This window comes from Cariama cristata, unplaced genomic scaffold (assembly GCF_000690535.1).
Source record: "Cariama cristata isolate BGI_N322 unplaced genomic scaffold, ASM69053v1 scaffold10113, whole genome shotgun sequence".
Taxonomy (NCBI): Eukaryota; Metazoa; Chordata; class Aves; order Cariamiformes; family Cariamidae; genus Cariama; species Cariama cristata.
Window position 1 is genome coordinate 14,333 of NW_009610196.1, and position 18,465 is coordinate 32,797.

At 40.8% G+C, this 18,465-nt stretch overlaps 1 protein-coding gene across 1 annotated transcript in view; it reads left to right on the forward strand.

Moving 5' to 3' along the window:
• Positions 1-8,933: 8,933 nt before the first annotated feature.
• LOC104159794 (von Willebrand factor-like) overlaps positions 8,934-18,465 on the forward strand; it is a gene marked incomplete at its 3' end in the record, with an annotated part of 40,697 nt that continues 31,165 nt past the window's right edge. Inside the window, exons 1-5 of the mRNA XM_009697794.1 lie at positions 8,934-9,015; positions 10,568-10,622; positions 11,204-11,362; positions 13,017-13,119; positions 13,206-13,414. Coding sequence (XP_009696096.1) covers positions 8,986-9,015; positions 10,568-10,622; positions 11,204-11,362; positions 13,017-13,119; positions 13,206-13,414 — 556 coding nt within the window. The remainder of the gene's footprint in view (positions 9,016-10,567; positions 10,623-11,203; positions 11,363-13,016; positions 13,120-13,205; positions 13,415-18,465) is intronic.

An 18,465-nucleotide genomic window follows, 5' to 3' on the forward strand; every position in this document is an offset into this window, starting at 1 on the left:
TTTTTATGAATTTTGGTGGTTTTATGAAAAACAGATCATGTCTAACAAACATTATAAATCTTTAGTGAGATCACAGCTTTGGCAAATAGTATTAATACAACATATTTAGGCACCTTTCAGATTTGCCGTAATGCCATTTAGGTGACTAGAAAACCTGGAATGATGAGGGGGAAAAAAAAACCAAACCAAAACCGAAAACCAAACCAAAACCAAAAAAACCCCCAAACAAAAAAACCCCACAAACCCAAACCAACAACTGAGTGGTGATCACATTGATTATATGTGGCCAAATCCTAATCACCCTTCTGAGAAGGTTTGTTTCTGGTAGAGCCTTGATAGCATAAGGCAGTGATAGATGCTATTTAACATAGTGAGCTGGTAGAAGATGCTGGCGAGGGGAAGGAGGGGAAGGAAGGATATGGACCAGAAAGGCAATGTTGTATTCATAGGGATAGCAGCAGTGTTCGATATTTAGACCTCGTTCTAGGTCTGGTCTCTGGTGAGAGTTAGAGATGAGCCATGAAAACCATTTAAAATGGGGAGAAGTGTGATTTAGAGAGACAATCTGGGAGCTCAGTTGATTTAACTTAATAAATGGATGGTGAAGAACTGGCTGGAACTCACTGTCTGGGCAAGTATGTGGAGAAAATGTGGTAATCCACTGTCTGAAGACTACATCTGGGCTAGCTGAAACCCAAGTTAAGAGTGTGTATCTTTAACATGGTGTGGCATTAATTGTTGGAACAGTTGTTTACTAACAGTTGTATCGGGTTGAAATGTTAAATGAACCCTGGTGGTATCCTAGTTTGAAAAATAACTCAGTTTTGGACGATCTTACAGGGGTCAGCCTTGAACACAGAAGCTCCAGCTGGCTGTGGATGCTGTCTCAGTGGAACTATGGAAAGGTGTTTAACCGTTGCGACCCTGGATGGAAACTTGTGCTCTTGCAGGAGCTTTTCAGGAAGTCTGTCATTAGTAAGCTCCATCATTAGTAAACCTCCTAGGACCTTAGACCAGCCCTGTGTGCAGAGTAGACGACATTAATTATTTTATCCTTGCTTACATATTTGTGATGCAAATACAGAAATTATTATAGGTGGGGAGAGGGGTGAAATTGCTTCTCAAACTGTAAAGGAGCAGCATAGTGTCTGTTTGCTCCCTTCTGTAAAGGCAAGGCCTCACTCTGCAAAAATAACCACTTAGGCTATTTAAATCTCATCTGGCAAACTATGGCTTTTCTTTCTATTGTCATAACTACTGAAATAAGTGGATTTACGCTGACAAGCAATTGGTTTTCAGGAACAAAATCATGGACGCTTACAAGATAGGCAATTCAAAATCAAGAGATTAGCTGTAAGAACTAACAAATCAAGACATTCGTCGTAAGAACACACATACAAGAAAGATGGCTTTTTTTTTTAACTGCCTACTCACCCTGAGAGGATATTTTCCATCTTTACTTCTGCGTCTTTCTCAGTACACTCCTGTTTTCCTGTCGGAACAGATGTAACTGGTGGATATATGCTAGTGGGTGCATATATTGGTGTATATTTGTAAATGCATGCATTCCTGGTGCTTAATTACTTTCGGGTTAAGAATAGACTTTGATTCTTCCCCTTCCTGCCGAATGGAGAGCACAGTGGGGGGCTGTTTTGCCTGATGTCCGCTCAAAGCTACGTTTCTATTCTGTTGGCCTTCTGCCTTTGCTCCAGGATCATCAATCAAGGGTGATCTTATTTATTTTTTTTCAACTGTAAATCTTACAAGCTTACCAAACCCCAGATATTCTAGTTAAAGACCAACTGAGGACATTTTGCATATAAATGAAATTTGGAGATCTTGGTGTGTATCTGAGGGCGACTTTGGCTAATTTAGTAATGAATTACTCTACTGTATATATGGTGTTACAAGGTGAATTGTTACTGCAACTGTTGTACAGGCCCATAGCCCAGAAGCGTTAGCTAGTCATATTTTTCATGGTTTCATTTAAAGGCATTTTAGCAGCCAGGCATTTGGACAAATTTAATCCCAGAGGGAGGGATTAACTGCTTTTAAAGCGTGGGTTTTGAAAACTGGCATGAGGTCATGCAGAATTTGGACTCTCATTTTCTCTTATTATCTTAATGGAAAAATTCCCTCTTGTTTGTTTGATTTTGTTTTTGTGTTTTTTTGTTTTTTTTTTTCCTTCAGCAGCCTAATGGTGATAATGTGGTGGCTGACTGGTTAGTGTCTGATGTTAGTGCTGATGCTAAGGTATGACAAGGATGCTGAAATGTTTACTGTATCTGGAACAGACTAGATGAATAGAAAGCATCCCACAGAGTGATTGTGGACCTGGTAAAGTGAATAGCATGTATGCATTGAGAACCCTGCTTAGAAAAATCTTATGCTTGTAAATACACTGTGTAAACCAATAAGGCTAGACTTTTGACTAGTTGGAAAAAAAAATTAGGAATATGAAAACCACAGTTCCAGCAGAGGGGGGGAATAGTTGAATTGGCCTTGGCTGACTCCCTATATGCAGGGAATTTCAACCCAGGGGTGGAGGCTTAGGACATTAACAAGCAAAAGAGAAAGAACAGTGAGCAACTCTCACAGGAGGAAACTGAAAAGGAGCGATTCCCTCCCAGGCTGTGCTGTTCTGCTGTAGGAGCATCCTCAACCCAGAGGTGGAGGCTTAGGACATTCTCACAGGAGGAAACTGAAAAGGAGCGATTCCCTCCCAGGCTGTGCTGTTCTGCTGTAGGAGCATCCCCTTCCTGGGAATGCTGAGACCTATGTCATGTCTAGAAGGTACAGTCAGGTGTATATCCTCAAGGTGATACCTAACTTACATAAGGGAAAAATTGTCCACAGACCAGGAGGAAAATAATCTCTCCTCTGCCCTTTCATTCATTTCCTGGTAACTCTTTGTAATGTAATGCAAATTTATGAGGCTTTTGGCTCTTCAGCTAGCACAGACTAGAGTAGTGCCACTGACTTCAGCAGAGCAGTACCAGTTGGCACCAGCTGAAGATATCGTCCTGCAGCTATAGTATTACTCCCTAGAGACATGATAGGGTCATTATACAGGAGGGGGGATATTTTGCTGTGCTGCAGATCGCTGGGCTTACAGGATGTGCCTTGGTTTCTAAGTCCCCGTGTCAGGCTGCTACATGGCGGGTTTGTGGTCTGGTGGGCTGGCAGCTACGCTGAAGAGCTGTACACAGGGTAGCACCGAAGAGCCTTGCTTTGCTTTCTACAGCCTGAGGTCCTTGTGGCTCAGATGACTCAAAAGATAACCCTGGGGAAGGCTGTGAAATTTGAAATCCCATGAACTTGCCACCAGAGAAGGAGTTCAACTGGTAGTAAGAAGGATTATCTTTAAAAATGCCATTCTCTGATGGGTTGCATAGTTAGGAGGGAGAGCCTCCGAGTGTTTGTTTTGCCTTGTGAACTTCACAGCATGTGGAAGGATGAGGGGGTTACAAATATAAAGTGTGGGTTGTTGGTGCCTCCCATCCTCTCTGAAGAGTGTCTTTCTTTAAACCATCTATCATTAACTGTGCCAGGAGAAGGAACTGAGCACTGATGACCCCAAAAATGCACTGAAGCCCCTGTAATTCCTATGGGACTAGAGCCAACGGCACTGTCAGAATTTAGGTGATGAGATAAGAGTCCCTTGGCACGGCAGAGAAGCGGTGGATGGGTGATGTGCAGCTCCACGGGCAAGCAGGTGCTGCTACTGCCCTGCTCAGGGATGCGGGGCAGCCCCCATCAGCATCCCTTACTTCTGATACTGTACTGTGCTGCTAGTACGTATCTGTTTTTTTCAGCCGCTACAACTATCTGCATGTCATCCTTTCTCTTGAATATCTGTAACTGACTTGTTTTTCCTACCCTTACTTATGCCCTTAAAAAAGTGTCAATGAATAATTAGGCAGTATAAATCTCATCCAAGGTATTTTTGCGTGAGAAAGGTCAATACTCTGTTTCAGTACTAGTGTGCTTTGTTCGTCTACCTCGCCTTTTTCCTTGAAGGAGTACAGTAGCCTAAATATTCCAAAGGGAAGGGTTCAAATACAGGGTTATGTGGGCTTTGCCAGCTGATATTCCCATGTGTGGGATTTTTTTTGAAAATTCCCACCTCCCCACCCTTGGGCATGGGGAAGTTAGAAGGGGATGCAGAAGTAACTTTGCTAAGCCTATGCCCTGTGTTATTTCTGGTCTGCTGTTCTGGGCTTTTAGGAACTGTCATGGGATGCTCTTATTTTCAGGACTATTTGCAAAGATTCTTGTTTTAGCTTATTCATTGTTGCTTATGCCGAGTTTGACTGTTGGATCACTAATGGAAAAGTTAATATGAATCTCAGTTGTGAAAAACCATGGAGAGACACCTTCCTGCAGACTGGGATAAAGCAAGCTGTCTAGTTTCTTTGGGTGTGTGTTTTTTGGTGTTTTTTGTTGTTGTTGTTTGGGGTTTTTCTGTTTTTTTGTTTTTTGTTTTTTTTTTTTTTTTTTTTTTTTTGGGGGGGGGGGGGGTTTGGTTTTTTTTTTTTTTTTTTTTTTTTTGTGGGGGGTGGGGGTTTTGTTTTTTTTTTTTGTTTTTTTTTTTGTTTTAAACCAAAAAATAGCATTCTGGTGGCTAACAGCTGTTGTGTAGGCAAGAGTTGTAAGAAATGAAGTGTAACATTAAAGGATTCAACAGGGTAAAGACTTTCTAAGCCACAAGCTCTACCTGATTCATCATTTGATCCCTGTGATTTGATCCGTCCCTGTGATGGACCAGCCATTCATTAGTTTGTCTGACTCCTTTTTGACACCGTGACCTGTGCTGAGGCGTTCCAGTTATGTGCTTTAAAGGCAGCTCCTTGAGAATTTCATTGACTGCTCCCATCCTTTACACTGGGAGAACTGATGAATACTTATTTCTTATTTATCTTCTCTGTGCCCTTTGTGATATGGTAGGTGCTCCTCATGCTTTCCTTCTCTGATTTTCTAAGGTTGGAAATTTCCTTGCCTTACAGAGAATTTGCTTCCTACCTCTAATCATCGTTTTATCTTTTCGTTTTCTATCCTTAAAAATGTCACAGTTTTTGAGATACTGGCTGAGAGCACAGTGTTCAAGATTAGAATGTACTTTGTATTTATGATTTCACAATGATTTTTTTTTTCTTCTTACCCATTTCCTGCAATTCTTTCACTTCTTTGACTACATCTGAGCAATGAAGCAGTGTGGCTCCGTTCCCCATGAATCTCTGCTTGAGAACTTTCTGCTGATTCACAAGACATGTTTTCTGTTCCAACATTTCCTACGTTTCAAAGTACGTCATCCTTCGATTATTCTGTGGCATCTCAGGATGTGGCATTTGGGATTTCAGTTTACTCAAGATGCTAAGAACACTTTTTAGACCTCAGAAAATCAATCAATGCCTTTGCCTGCAGAAATTAAGTGATGCTTACAGAAACAAACTTTGTCCGAAATAGAGTACTTCAACTCAGCATGCTTACAGCAGGGCCAGAATCAGGCTGAAATCTTGAGATTAGCTGACTCTATTAAGATTTATGTGTTGACATCCTAGATTGACTTATTTCCCTCTTAACAAAATTTTCTTTAGAATTCTTTTTTACTGAACCTCATTGGTATTTTATTCCTTAAGTAAGGTGAATTTCTCTTACAGCAGATGCTTGCATCTTTCACGTAGTCTTAAAGTGACATCCTGTGTTGCTTCCATAGCCTTATCTAATTTACCAGTTCCTAAGCGCAGAATCAGAATTCAGTATTGCGAGGCTTCGGTTTTCCAGTTTACCTACAGCAAGCTATTTTGGCTGTTTTTTGTTGCTCGGGCCCTGTATGTTCTATCGCTGTTCCTACACTCAGAATTGCACGTTTCATAATACGGGTGCTTTGCGTATCTATTTGTGTCACAAACTCAATGACAAGCATGGCATGCTGTCTAATGCCTCAGTACATATTATCACATAACTGTTGGGAAATATTGGACTTATTGCATGTGACTTAGTATTTCAACAAAGCAATAAAAAGCAATGTAATTCTTCTCAGAATTCCTTCAGATTTTGTTCCAGGAACTGGCTACAGGGGGCTTTCCAGGAACAGTGCATAGTCCTTTATGTATTTTATCCTGTGTCTCAATTGTGTTATTTGTAAAATTATATGTCAGATCTACCCAAGCATCACTAAGCTTTGTATTGGAACAATGTACAACATCAGCCAATAAATGCGCTCTTTAATTACCACTTCCTTTGTTGGGGGGAGAAAGCAGAGCCAGGAGGGAAAAAGGAAGTTTGTTCTTTGGGTGTCTATATCTCAATTAATTTTCTTTGTTTTGTCCCCCAGGGTCCCTCAGACACATAAGAGGTGTCATGATGTCTGGCTTATCTGAACCATCTATTAAACGTTGGAAGTGCAAGTCACAAAACATCACTCGGAGTCGACCAAGGCTCTGATCGTGCAGATGGGCACCTGCGGACCTCAGAGGCTCAGCCCAAGTTCAGTAACCTGCCCACCTGCAGCCTGATCCTCTCCGACGCACCTTTGGATGGGCTCAGACTTTTTGTGCGGTTTGCTCTCTCCAGATAAAGCTTGTCCGGGTGTGAAGGCAGTGGCACAAAAGCTAATAAAGGAAGACCTTGGCCATCCATCATGGTTACAGACTAAACAATCCTGTATTGTTGAGGAACTGGCCCCTTTTTGTAATAACAAGGAAGAAGTTGCTACGGAACAAAACCAGCAATGTTTCTACTTTTAAGGGATATTTTTAAGGGACTCTCACTCTGTCTTCTGTATGTGCCAAACAAAAAAGCGTGAATCAAAGCTACCTGTTAGATTTAGATTTGCAAGAGGACGTTGCCAAATGCAGTGACTTATTTGGGGCTCAGGCACTGAAGGGATTAAAACTCAGGAGAAGACAAAAGCCCATGGTGATAGGACATCTTATTCCCCATATCATGAATAATACTGGGGTTCCTGTAATGAAAGGCTTTGAGAACATCTCTCTGTGGTCACTAATGCCCAGGCTCTCAGAGGTATGAAGGACCTGCTGAGAACTGGCAGCTGGACCCAAAAGGAGAGAAGGATTCCCAGTCAACGCTATTCCTTCGTCTTCGTACAAAACCAGAAGCAGAAGTGAAACTAAGAGGAAAACAAGAGGCATCTTGCCTGTTGTCTCTGCTGTTGCCCCATTTCTGCTTGTTCAGCTGTAACTTCAGCCTTGAAGGCAGTTTGACATGAAAGGTTTTTAGCCCTTCTCTTCTATAGAGTCATGTCAGGTTTAGACTGGGCTAAACCCTGGCCTGCAGATTTCAGCAGGGTCAGAGCCTCCATACTTACTGGTTCCTCTGTCTAGAGGTTCCCAGCTTTTGCTGTTGCATCCTCTAATGCAAAAGTGCCAAAGAAACAGTTTTTAAAGCTTTGACTTGTATTTTTTTTCCAGGGGGATATGTTATTGTCCTTTCCTGGTACTTTACTGCAGCGGCAGGGATTGCTAGGATTGCCCCACACTGCAGGGATGTCTGTGGAGCTCAGCAAAGGCTGTGACTGTAGCGGACACCAAGTTTCTGCCCATGTAGGGCATTTTCTTACATGTTTCCCAGGATTTTCCCAACTGCTGTCAGGTATGGGCCTTACATTGCCATGAATGTGTGCGAGACAAACCTTACTGCTGCTGGAGAAAAGGCAGGAGCATCTGGCCAAGAAAATCCTGATGGAAAGTGTTCGTTTTCAAATCTTGTTCTATGGCTTTTCACGTGGAGAGAAACAAGTTGGTCTATGTTTCTTTCTGTCACTCGGTAGCTGTAGTGCAGCTCTATAGCATTTTAACATGCAGATGTCATGAAGAGTTCATGCAAGACAAAGTAAGTATGGCTAACAATTTATTATTTGTAACTTCTCAACCTAAGCAGACTCATCACCTACATTGTCTCAAAAGTAATCCAGCGCCATTCTGCAGGTATCAACATAGTCATCCGTAGAAATCATAAGGGAAATTGCCTATAGGAAGAAATTATATTACAATGTGTTGGGTTGTTTTCTCTTTTTTTGTTTTCTAAGAGTTGTGTGCAGGGATCATACTCAGAATGGCTTGTGTACAAGGCAGACATACCTGCTGGGGACTCTTGGGAGGCATATTTTTATTGTTCTGCATTGTTTTTCTTGCTTTGAAGAAAGGATGTGATTCTGTGAACTAGAGGCAAAATATGATTTACGGAGAAACATGTTGCTTCCTAACCCTTTTGTTATTACTAGTATCTGTTGAAAATATGAAGCATGGGACATTGAAAGTAAAGTAAGATGTCATCTGCTCTGCATTTTTTTGCTCAGGGCTGTACGTATGCCCGCAAAGCTTGTGCCCACCTCTGTAAACAAGTATGTGCATGATTATCTTGTTACCATGTGTTGTTTCAGAGAGTACCTCTATAAACGTTTGCAAATTCAAGGACCGAATGTGTTGATCTAATAGAATGTGACAAAATTCAAACGTATTTGTACCTGCAGAACAAAACCAGGTCATTACTAGCTCTGAATTTTTTTCTTCTTTCTCCTTTAAAGCAGTTGTTTGCAGGAAAAAATACTGTATGGTTCTGTGGTCTTTGAGGTATGGAGCATCCTACTATTCCTCTTTAACAATAGTCTTCGAAACAAATATGCTGCCTATTGGCTCAGCCAGTGAGATTTGTCACACATACACATGTGAAATAAATTTCAAAGACTTATCTGTCATGTAAGTTTTTAAAACTATTTCCCCTCATTGTAACTTTTTGGCGATTAAGGTTACTGATTTACACGATAGCGGTTTAATCTATTGTCTTGAGAATCAGACGGATGTGACGTTTGGTCTTTATCTTTCCTTTCAAATGGACAAGAGTTCCTGGCTTGTACAAAAACAAGAAATTTCAGACCGAAGCCATTCCAGTCCTGTCTTCTGAAGGCACACGGGAACAATGGTGGTGTAGGCTACAGGTGGGAACTGGAGGAGCTTCTTGTTCATGTGCAAAAGGAATCTCACACAGGAGAAGGTACATTCATTTCTCATTAAGCCAGTGATAAAATTATAGAGGGTTATATACTGGCAGATCTTATTTGATTGTATTCTGATTTGTTAGTGGCACCTGCATTATTAGAATTAATTGGGGGAAACTTCAAGTCTGCAGCTTAGAACAGACTGGGAGGTGGAAGGGGGCTGAAGAGAAGGGTTTTATACCCTGTCTTTTTTCTTTGCGTGCTTTGTAAAACTGAAAGGTTAACAAAGAAAAGCAATATCTGATTTGGCCACAATAACACAGTGCATGCACTAAAAATACACTAGCAAGTGTGTAATCTGAGAATAATGCCTATTGTTTTCTTTAGCAGTACTTTGTAGTCGCATTCCCATGCAGTTGCCACTTCTTAGCTATCTTGCAGCAGTAACAGCCTTATGTCAGATTGGCATTTGCAACATTATATTAGACTGAGTTTTATAATAGATCTTTCTTTTCACGTCCTTTGTAAATAAGGCAAACTCAGCGTTTATTTATGTGGCTGTGAACTGGACTTACATGATTGACATCAATAAGAAGTGTGTGTCTGTCAACTGAAATCAGAATTTGCCTTTGCAAAATGTATTCTAATCTTTAATCGGAGGGTTCTTTTAGGGAAAGGTGTGCCTGGTCTCCTGGCATTAATATATTAAAGTACGGTATATTTAAGCCTCTCTATTTGCTTATATGATCACTGAAATTAGCTCAATTAGATGGAGCTCCCTACAGCTTTCATCCATTTACTGCTAATGTCGTGCCACAGAATGCATCTGTAGTTCACCGTCTGCATGACACTCATACCCTATTATTATTTTTAAAGGCCTGGCAGTACTGGAGGGACTTTATAGACATATGGGTGAACAAAGGCTGACGTTTTGGTTGTAGGAAGCAGGAGGCAATGCTAAAACTGACTTTTGGTGAATGGGAAGTTTTCACCCTGGGTCTCTAATCTCTGCACAATTTCCTGCCTTTACTTCTTGCCCCTTATCTCAAGCATATTATCACCCTGAAATCAGTGGATTATAAGCATGTGGTTATAATGGTCTGCCAGCCAGACCTGCTGGCTGGTGCAAAACCTATATATTCTTTCCCTTTGTGGGTGTTTGGGCAGGATGCAAATCTTGGGCGGCAGAGGTGACTTCTACTGGAGCCAAGTTGGCTGATGCAGTCTGGTGTGCTTCTTCATGTCAGCTTGTCTGATAAATAATGCTGTGTATTGAAGGGTTTTGTGTGTGCAATGTATTAACTCGGGTAAATCTGAATATGTGTCTATGTTGCGTTGCACTTCCTGTGGAGGTAGCCCACGCTTCCCTGCAATGAGAAGTGAAAATGGGAACAAAGAATATTTATTCTCCTAGATTACCTATTTAAAGAAGCATGGGTGGGTAACTGAATTACTGTGGAAGTCTGCATGGATTACGGCTTTCTGAAATGTTGTAGAACCTCAAAAATGACTTTATAAAGAAAGGATAGAAAATGGAGAGGTTTTGTGAAACAGACTAAACACCTCAAACTAAGAATATTCTAATCTCTCTCTCTTGATTTTTGACAGATGCTCCTCTTGGCAGTGCTGCTAACAAACCTGCTGCTGGCTACTGTAGTTTCAGGTAAGAAAACATGTTTATTTTCAGATGTCTAGGAACTATAATATGTTTTCACTGTTTCTTCTGTGAAATTTCCCGTCCCTCGCCTCTTTCTGCTCATCTAATCCTACAACCTTGGCTCAGGCAATATTCTCATCACACTGGAGACATCAATAAAGTTACTCCTTTTGGCTCTTCACCTTGCAACAAGCACTGTGTTGAGTTACAAAGACTCCCTGAAGTCAGCGATGTTTGGCTGAACAAGCCATGGGGCTTTGCTACTGCCCTACTAATTTTAACGAGATTGCACAGGCAGGCACAAATGAATGAACGCATGGCATTACTTAAAGGTTCAGGATCGATATTACCCATGCAAGGTTTGGGCCAGTAGAAATAAAGCAAAAAAGCCATTTCGGTAATGTATATAACAAAAAAAGTCTGTGCTTCATCCTTAGACTGTCATACCAGGCATACAGTCTGCCTAGAAGCTAGAGCTAAAGATCCAGGACATGCAATGATCAATGGTGATAAATTCCAGCAGATAAATTCCTGAACTACAAAATGATTGTTATACATTGCAAGTTTTGTTGTGTTTTGATATCCAGGATCATCAGGTTCTTTGCTTCAGGAATCATCAGTTTCCCGTTGCAGCCTTTTTGGGAATGATCACATCAAAACTTTTGATGGTTCTTTCTACAATTTTGCTGGGGACTGCAGTTACCTCCTTGCTGGGGACTGTCACAAGCGCTCCTTCACACTCTTAGGTGAGTCTGAGTGACATACCAAGAAGTAACAAATGTAAAATGTTGTAAGGATGTGGCATTGCACTTGTGCCAGGTTCCAGGTTCCATCACTGAGAAGAAAAGACAAACAGTTGCCCTTTGTCAGATAGGATGGACCACTGCATAAAAGGATTTTTTTTTTTTTTTTTTTTTTTTTTTTAAGGTGGGATTACTTCTGAGGAAATTCTGTTCGCTTTGGCTTCTGTTATCCCTTGGTGATATAGCTCACACATAACTAAGCTGCCAAGGAATGCAGATTTTCTTACTGGCTCTTCTAAAGAGGGCAAGTGACACCTTTTTAAATTTTGAATTTGCTAGGGGAATGTGGCTGTTAAACCTGAGGACAGGAATAGGTACTACACGACTCTGTAGAACTAATTTTACCTGTATTTTATGCCCTTGTAAGAAAAATCCCATCCTGCAGGACAAAAGGCCTTTGAATTAGCATGATTCTCTGCAGCATTATTCTTGGGGACAGGCAAGAGATTATATGAGAAACAAAACTGTGTATTACTTTCATACCAAACTCTTTTGGTAGGTATTCATATATTCACTAATAACTATTCTGTATTAGTCATAGTTTAGGATAACTTTTTACTGACTACAAGTAAATTGAGGTAAACTGATCCCATCACTCTGAAAAGGAACCAGGTACCAATTTCAGTAATTTTCTTCTTCCAACTTGAACAACTCGGTACAAATTTTTTGTATATAGAAGAACCCACCAGCACATGTAAAGTATGAATTGATTGCAGTATTTTATGTGATCAATTAAATCTTTTTTTTTTAAAAAAAACACAACACAACTGAGCGGACACTTTATATTGGGCACATAAGCATGGCATAATCTATTTTTGATTCCTATCTTAGTATATGTGTGTGGGTTTGTTTTGGTTTTGGATGCCTGGCTGTGAGGTGCAATCTGCATTGCTGAGCAAAGCATCTAGGTCTGGGCAGAGCTGGTTACCTCAGAGCAGGAGGTCCAGAACAGGCAGTGCATTGCACAATGAGCTGCTGTAAAGTCAAAGCTAGACAACGGGCAAAAGCCAAGAAAGGACTATGTCTGAAGCCCCCCACTCTCTTCTCTCTCAGAGCCCAAGAAAGTTGTCTCCATCTCTGTGTGCTGCTCCTTTTGAAAAATTCAGAGTCAGTTCCCCTCCAGTTGGATAGCCAATATTGGCATCTGCCCCTTAAAGACTGGTTGAGATGGTTAGAGGGCTTATCAAGAACGAAGATATCCAGGCTCAGTTCTTTCATCAGTTCAATGGGTTCAACTCCCTTCTCTTACCACTGAGCTATGGGTTGTTCTTGGGAGGAAACGAGGAGGGGAAAGAGCAAGGCAGATCGTTGGGCACATCTGTGGAAACTCCTCCAGCATGCATGGTAGGATGGAGAATTCACTGGCTTGAGATGGTAGCAGGGAGAACGTGAGTCCACAGCCAGTGCCAGGTTGTGCGTCTGCCAGTGCTTGATGCCAACCCTCATCCTGGGACTATCTGTCCATTTCACATTAAACGACTATGGGGTGGCTCTTGAAAATGTTAGATGATACACTTCCAACTCTGCAATGTGTACTTACAAGTTGTCCCCGCGAGTTCCAGAGCTAACAATATTTACTTATGTCTCATCTCTTCAGGCGACTACCAAGATGGCGAGAAAATTGGTTTCTCAGTGTATCTCGGAGAATATTTCAATCTTCGCTTCGCTTTAGATGGAGATGTGATGCAGGAAGACAAAAGGTACCTGTAGGAACAAGTATTCCGGCACTAAAAAAAAGATGATTTTTATGTGTCATGTTCTGAGAAATTTCTGTTTTTCTTCACAGGGTTTCCATACCTTTTGCCTCCAATGGCATATTTATAGAGAAGGAGGCAGGTTATTATAAAATATCCAGTGATGAGCATGGCTTTGTGGTGAAGATTGATATCAGTGGGAATATTCAGATACTCCTTCAAGAAAAGCACTATAATAAGACCTGTGGGTTGTGTGGCAACTTTAATAAATTTGCTGAAGATGACTTCAGAACTCAGGAAGGTAAGACTACGACTAACTGATTGTATTTTAATGTACCCTATGCACACTTTTCCTGATGGGTGATTCAACAAAGATTTTGCTGATCCAGCACTATGTTTCTACAAAACCTCATCTTGATGAGCCAAAAAGCTGTCTGACTAAGTTATTTCATCTTCCTTTCTCCTGGAAGGAAATTGCTGTCACATCTCATTCCTGAGCAAAACCTAGAAGTCTGAATTTAACACTTTTAGAAACTTTGAATGTTGAAATACAAAGATAAAGCTACAAGCTAAACAATGTACAATATAGTGTGTGGGGAGATCGACTAGGAGAAGACCCAGCAAAAAAGATATGAGGAATAATCGTTGATTCAATTTCTAATTTTTCATGAGTTAGACAAGTGGGAGTAAGAATAGATAGTGTTGCAATAGCAGAATATTAAATCCTGGGGGTTGCTACTGGCAGGTTTGTACTTGGATTTGGCATGGGATTCTGTTCTATGAAGTGGTTACCTTTTAATGGCACTTCCCTGTCTATATGGGCTGTTGGATTGGAGGTGCAACTTATATCACACCAATATCTAATGAGAGGGAGAGACAAGACTGGTTTTGCTGCTCTATACACCTTTATGCAAGGTCTGACTGTGTGAGTGAAGACTAATTTTTGAAAAAGCCCTGAATATGACTTTGAAGGATCGATCTTGATTTGTGGTATTCCAGAGTGTCTTTTAATTCTTAGCACTTATCTGAAAATGAAAGGTTTAAAGTTAGTTAATACATTAATATGTTAAATTGATAATATAAAGTATGTATTAAAAATAAATGATACAGAAAATAGAAAGGGAGACAAAGCAAGTTGGAGAAGAGCCTGGCAGTGCTCCAGATATGTGTCTTACTGACAGTCGGGATATATAAGCATAGCTTCAATGTACAGAAAAAAACCCTGATTTCATAGTATGTTAAAATGATTGATCAGTCCTTCAGCAATGTAAATAATAAGAAACAAACTCAGCTCCCAGAATTGCTTGGCAGGGCTTGGATACCTTGATGTCTGAATGTATTGAGATCTGAAGTTTACATCTTTTTCTAGAGATGATATATATGAGGTGAGGCTATTGTAAAAAGCAGGAGCAGAAAAGGAGACTGTATTGCCTTGGACTGTTCAAATGTAGAAAATTCCCTTCTGCTGCTCATGTTTAAATGTGTTTCATGCTGCGTTTGTTTAACACACTGGAGACTGCCAAATGTAATGAAGTACATGACAGGGTCACTGCTTGGAAGAGCTGAAAAAGAATTAGAGAAGGTGACAGAGAACATGTGTAGCTCTTACTGTGTGAGAAAGGCCCTGACTTCTGTGACCTGCATGGACATACAGATCTGTGGTTTTAGCGTGAAGAACAGAATCATATTTAAGCAATTCTGCCTTTTTTTAAAAAAATCTGATACAATAGACCTTTCAGTTAAACTAATTTAGAAGGAATCCGAATGTTTGAATTTGTTGTATCGATGAGGGACGTCACTACGCCCACACGTTGTTTGTCTCCTTGGCTGCTCTGCTGGTTCATACGAGCGTTTCTTAACTTGCTCCAAGTAAAACCAGCTTTTGATTATTTCAGACCTTTTTTTTTTTCTTTTTTTACAAACACTTGCAGCTAACTTCCAAGTGAGGGGCAACACAAGCAGCTGGGAGAGGTAATATTCTTTAAATGAAAGATCTAGGCAGCCTATAGTTAGCCTATGAAGTAGTTTACCCTTTTTTTTTTTCCACTGCAGTTTTTATTTGCTCTCCTTTTAGCCTGATTAGATCTCATAAAGGTCAACCCAACCCAGGATGTGAGCTTGGTGTAATGACTTAGCGATTTGAGGGCACTGAAGGGTTACCTTAAGGTTGCCGGCAGACTGAACTCTCCTGTTGATGTGTCCGTTGCTTCCTGTTATAAATATCTGGGCATATTTTGATTTATCAGATCGGGTTCTCAGTTCTAATCCATTAGATATATTTCTGGGCTGGATTTGTGTTGATAGTAAATACAAAAAGATCTTTGAGCTTCAGAATAATACGTAATGGAAGCACAGTGAGCAAAGGAAAAAGAAAAGGATCTAATGTTGCCAAGATTACAGGCTCTCATCTAGAAACCCCTGGGGAGCACTAAGCAGATCTGAATGTCAGGCAAAGGAAGAGAGACGATGCTAGAGGTGATGCATCAGGTATTGTGCTATAGCCAATAATCTTGTCAGATAGTTGAGGTACGTTAAACCTTCCTCCAGGTTTTCTAAAGGCTGGGCAGGCACCTCGAGATGTACTAGCCCTTAAACTGCTTTGATTTTCACTGAAACGGTAACCTGTCTGGTTGCTGATAGTCCTTGCCTGGTAGGAGGGGAACCTGTAAGAACTGCTGCGATGGAAAGAGGTCTGCACCTGAAATGTTTTCTTCTGTCTCTCACAGACGGTAGCTCACAGGGTTTAAAAGCTAATGCAGTACTTTTTTATAGTCTTTGTATCTGCCTGCATCAGAGGAAACTCCTGTGAGTTGATGGCCCATTTCTAGGGCTTTGTGGCACCAGAGGACCAGATGCCAAATTTGTGCAGGAGTCAGAGTTGTCATGGATAGAATCTAGCCCATAAATGCTGTCTTTAATGTAGCATCACACGTTTTGTCATGGTTTCACCAAAACGGCAATGTTTATATTAAAAACAAATGAAAACATGATTTTTCCATATTTTAGGAGAAAAAAAATATTATGGTTTAATAACACAGAGGGTTAGTTTGGTTTGCTCCGAAGGAAGTGGATTATGATATAGAACTTCATTAATTATATTTGGATTGTTTTGGGGTGGTGGTGAAACAAGAGGCAAAGCACCTGCTGTATGGCTGGACGCTACCACTTACAGCAAGTAAATGAAGAAGGCATGAAGGAAAGGGTGTTTAAACTTAGTGAACAGCGTGTAATTGTTTTTCTTTTCTCTTGATATATTTATACTTACATTCTATAATCTATCCAATCATGTGCTATTGTCATGGCACTCTTATGACTCCTCATGGTGTTTTGATGTGCAAACAGAGAACTGATAGTCTGAGGAGAGGATAAGACACATTGCTTCTGTATACACTCCGATACTCAATTATTGGGATCCTGGAGGTCTAAGTGATGCGACTCAAGCTATGATAGCAAATTAACATTGATAGGACCCAGCTTTGAGGGTAGTGGCCTTAGGCAGTAGCTCTTGAACCTCAAAAAAATCCCGATAGGTTTCAGAGTTGCAGTCACACACTGTCATTCAGACAGAAGATGGGGTGCTGAGTTACTCTCATTGATGTAGTTGATTACTAAACTAGTTCATCCTGCAGAGAAGTGCTCATGTCCCATCGAGACTTACAAACAAGATGGAGTATATTGTACTCGGTTGCTTGTTTATTGGATGTGGCAGTAAAGACAAGCCAGCTGCCCCTTGAGAGTTTGTTCTCACACTTTCAGCATACCTAAAATATAAAAAGAAAGTTCTCAGAAGCTTTCCAGAGTTTGTTTTATTTGTTTGTTTGTTTGTTTTACCTCTAGATCCTAATGAAGGAGTTAATTTCTCCTCTGCTTTTTCTTGCCAGCTAGGCTTTGGTCCTTTATAGCCATCCTGTGAATGCTTCCAAGACCTGATAATTGAACAGGCTCTGCTTTCTGACATCACCATACACTTCTGACTGGTTGCCAGTCTTTGCTTATGTCAAAAACCTGAAGTTGAGTTCTTTCTAGATGCTCAGATATCTATTTGGCAGCCTTCAGCCCGTGGCGTTTGAGTGGCTTGTGAACGTTGCCACGAGCATTTTACAATTGGGGATCCAAAGCACAGGGCAGAAGAGATGACTTAGTACTTACAGAGGAAATCTGACACAACACGGGCAACTTGATCCCAAAATCTCCTCAGGGCATGCACGCATGAGCATGTCACCAAAACTCCGTAGCCTTGTGGCATGTTGGTGGTTGAAGGGCACGCTCTTCACAGGACGAAAGTATAAGGTAATTTCTCCCCAACGAGCAAGGCTGCAGTGCAAGCTCATGGAGCTTATTTGTGTGCCCGTAGCCTCAGTCTTTGCCTAGTGCTCTTATCGTTGAGCTGTCTCGCAGTGATGCTGCTGCGGTAGGCGCTTGGATGGCTAGGTCACTGTTAAAGTTTAGTTGTGCAAAAGGAGCTCATTCAAGACCAACACAGGGATATTAATCCATCATTTTGCTATTTGTGCATGTTACGCACTCTTAGCGTTATGGCAGGAAAAAAAAAAAACACAACAACCCAAATTAATCCAGCGTCCCATTGTGCTTTTCTTGGCATGAAGTGTGTTTCTGGGAATCTGTCTCCAAATTACAAAGACATTAATGATAAAACAATACCTGCGGCTAATTTTAGATAAAGGCTTGATATTCTAAGCCTGCTCCAGCTGTCAGCAACATACTCCAGCCTTTTAAGCTGCTGAAATACAGAATATATGATGCCACTGGAGAGTGAATATAGGTTAAACTAGTAGAAGCAGACAGTACCTGCAAGGAAAAATCTGATGTTTCAGCTAATGTTTTCGTTCCAGAAGTAGTATAAATGCATGCGACTGAACATGCAACTTCCCTGTGTGTGGTACCTGTTACCAGAAGCTTTTAAAGCATGTTCCAACCTCACAGTGATGGTAGTGCAAATATTATTTCCACACCCTCCCCCTAAAAAAATAAACAAAAGTTTTGGTCATTCTGAAATCCAGATTTCTTGGCATTTTAAAGGATATCAGTGATTTGATTTTAGGCAAGTTTAAAGTTTTTGTTTGGCCTAAGTAAATAATCTCATTTTCTTTCTTGCATTTTAATTTGAAAGCAAAGAGGATAGATTCATAAGGGAATTTAGCTGTCACTTACAAGCAATACAGATGAAGAAGACTTGCCTTGTACCTGTCTTCATTATATGGCATTTGTCTAAGATGCCAGAAACCTGCATTCATAACCCACTCTGCTTTATTCAGAGTTTGGAATCAAAGTTAGACATTTCTGTTGTGAGGAGCATGCCTTCATCACTGGGCTGTAGAGCTTTGGAGATGA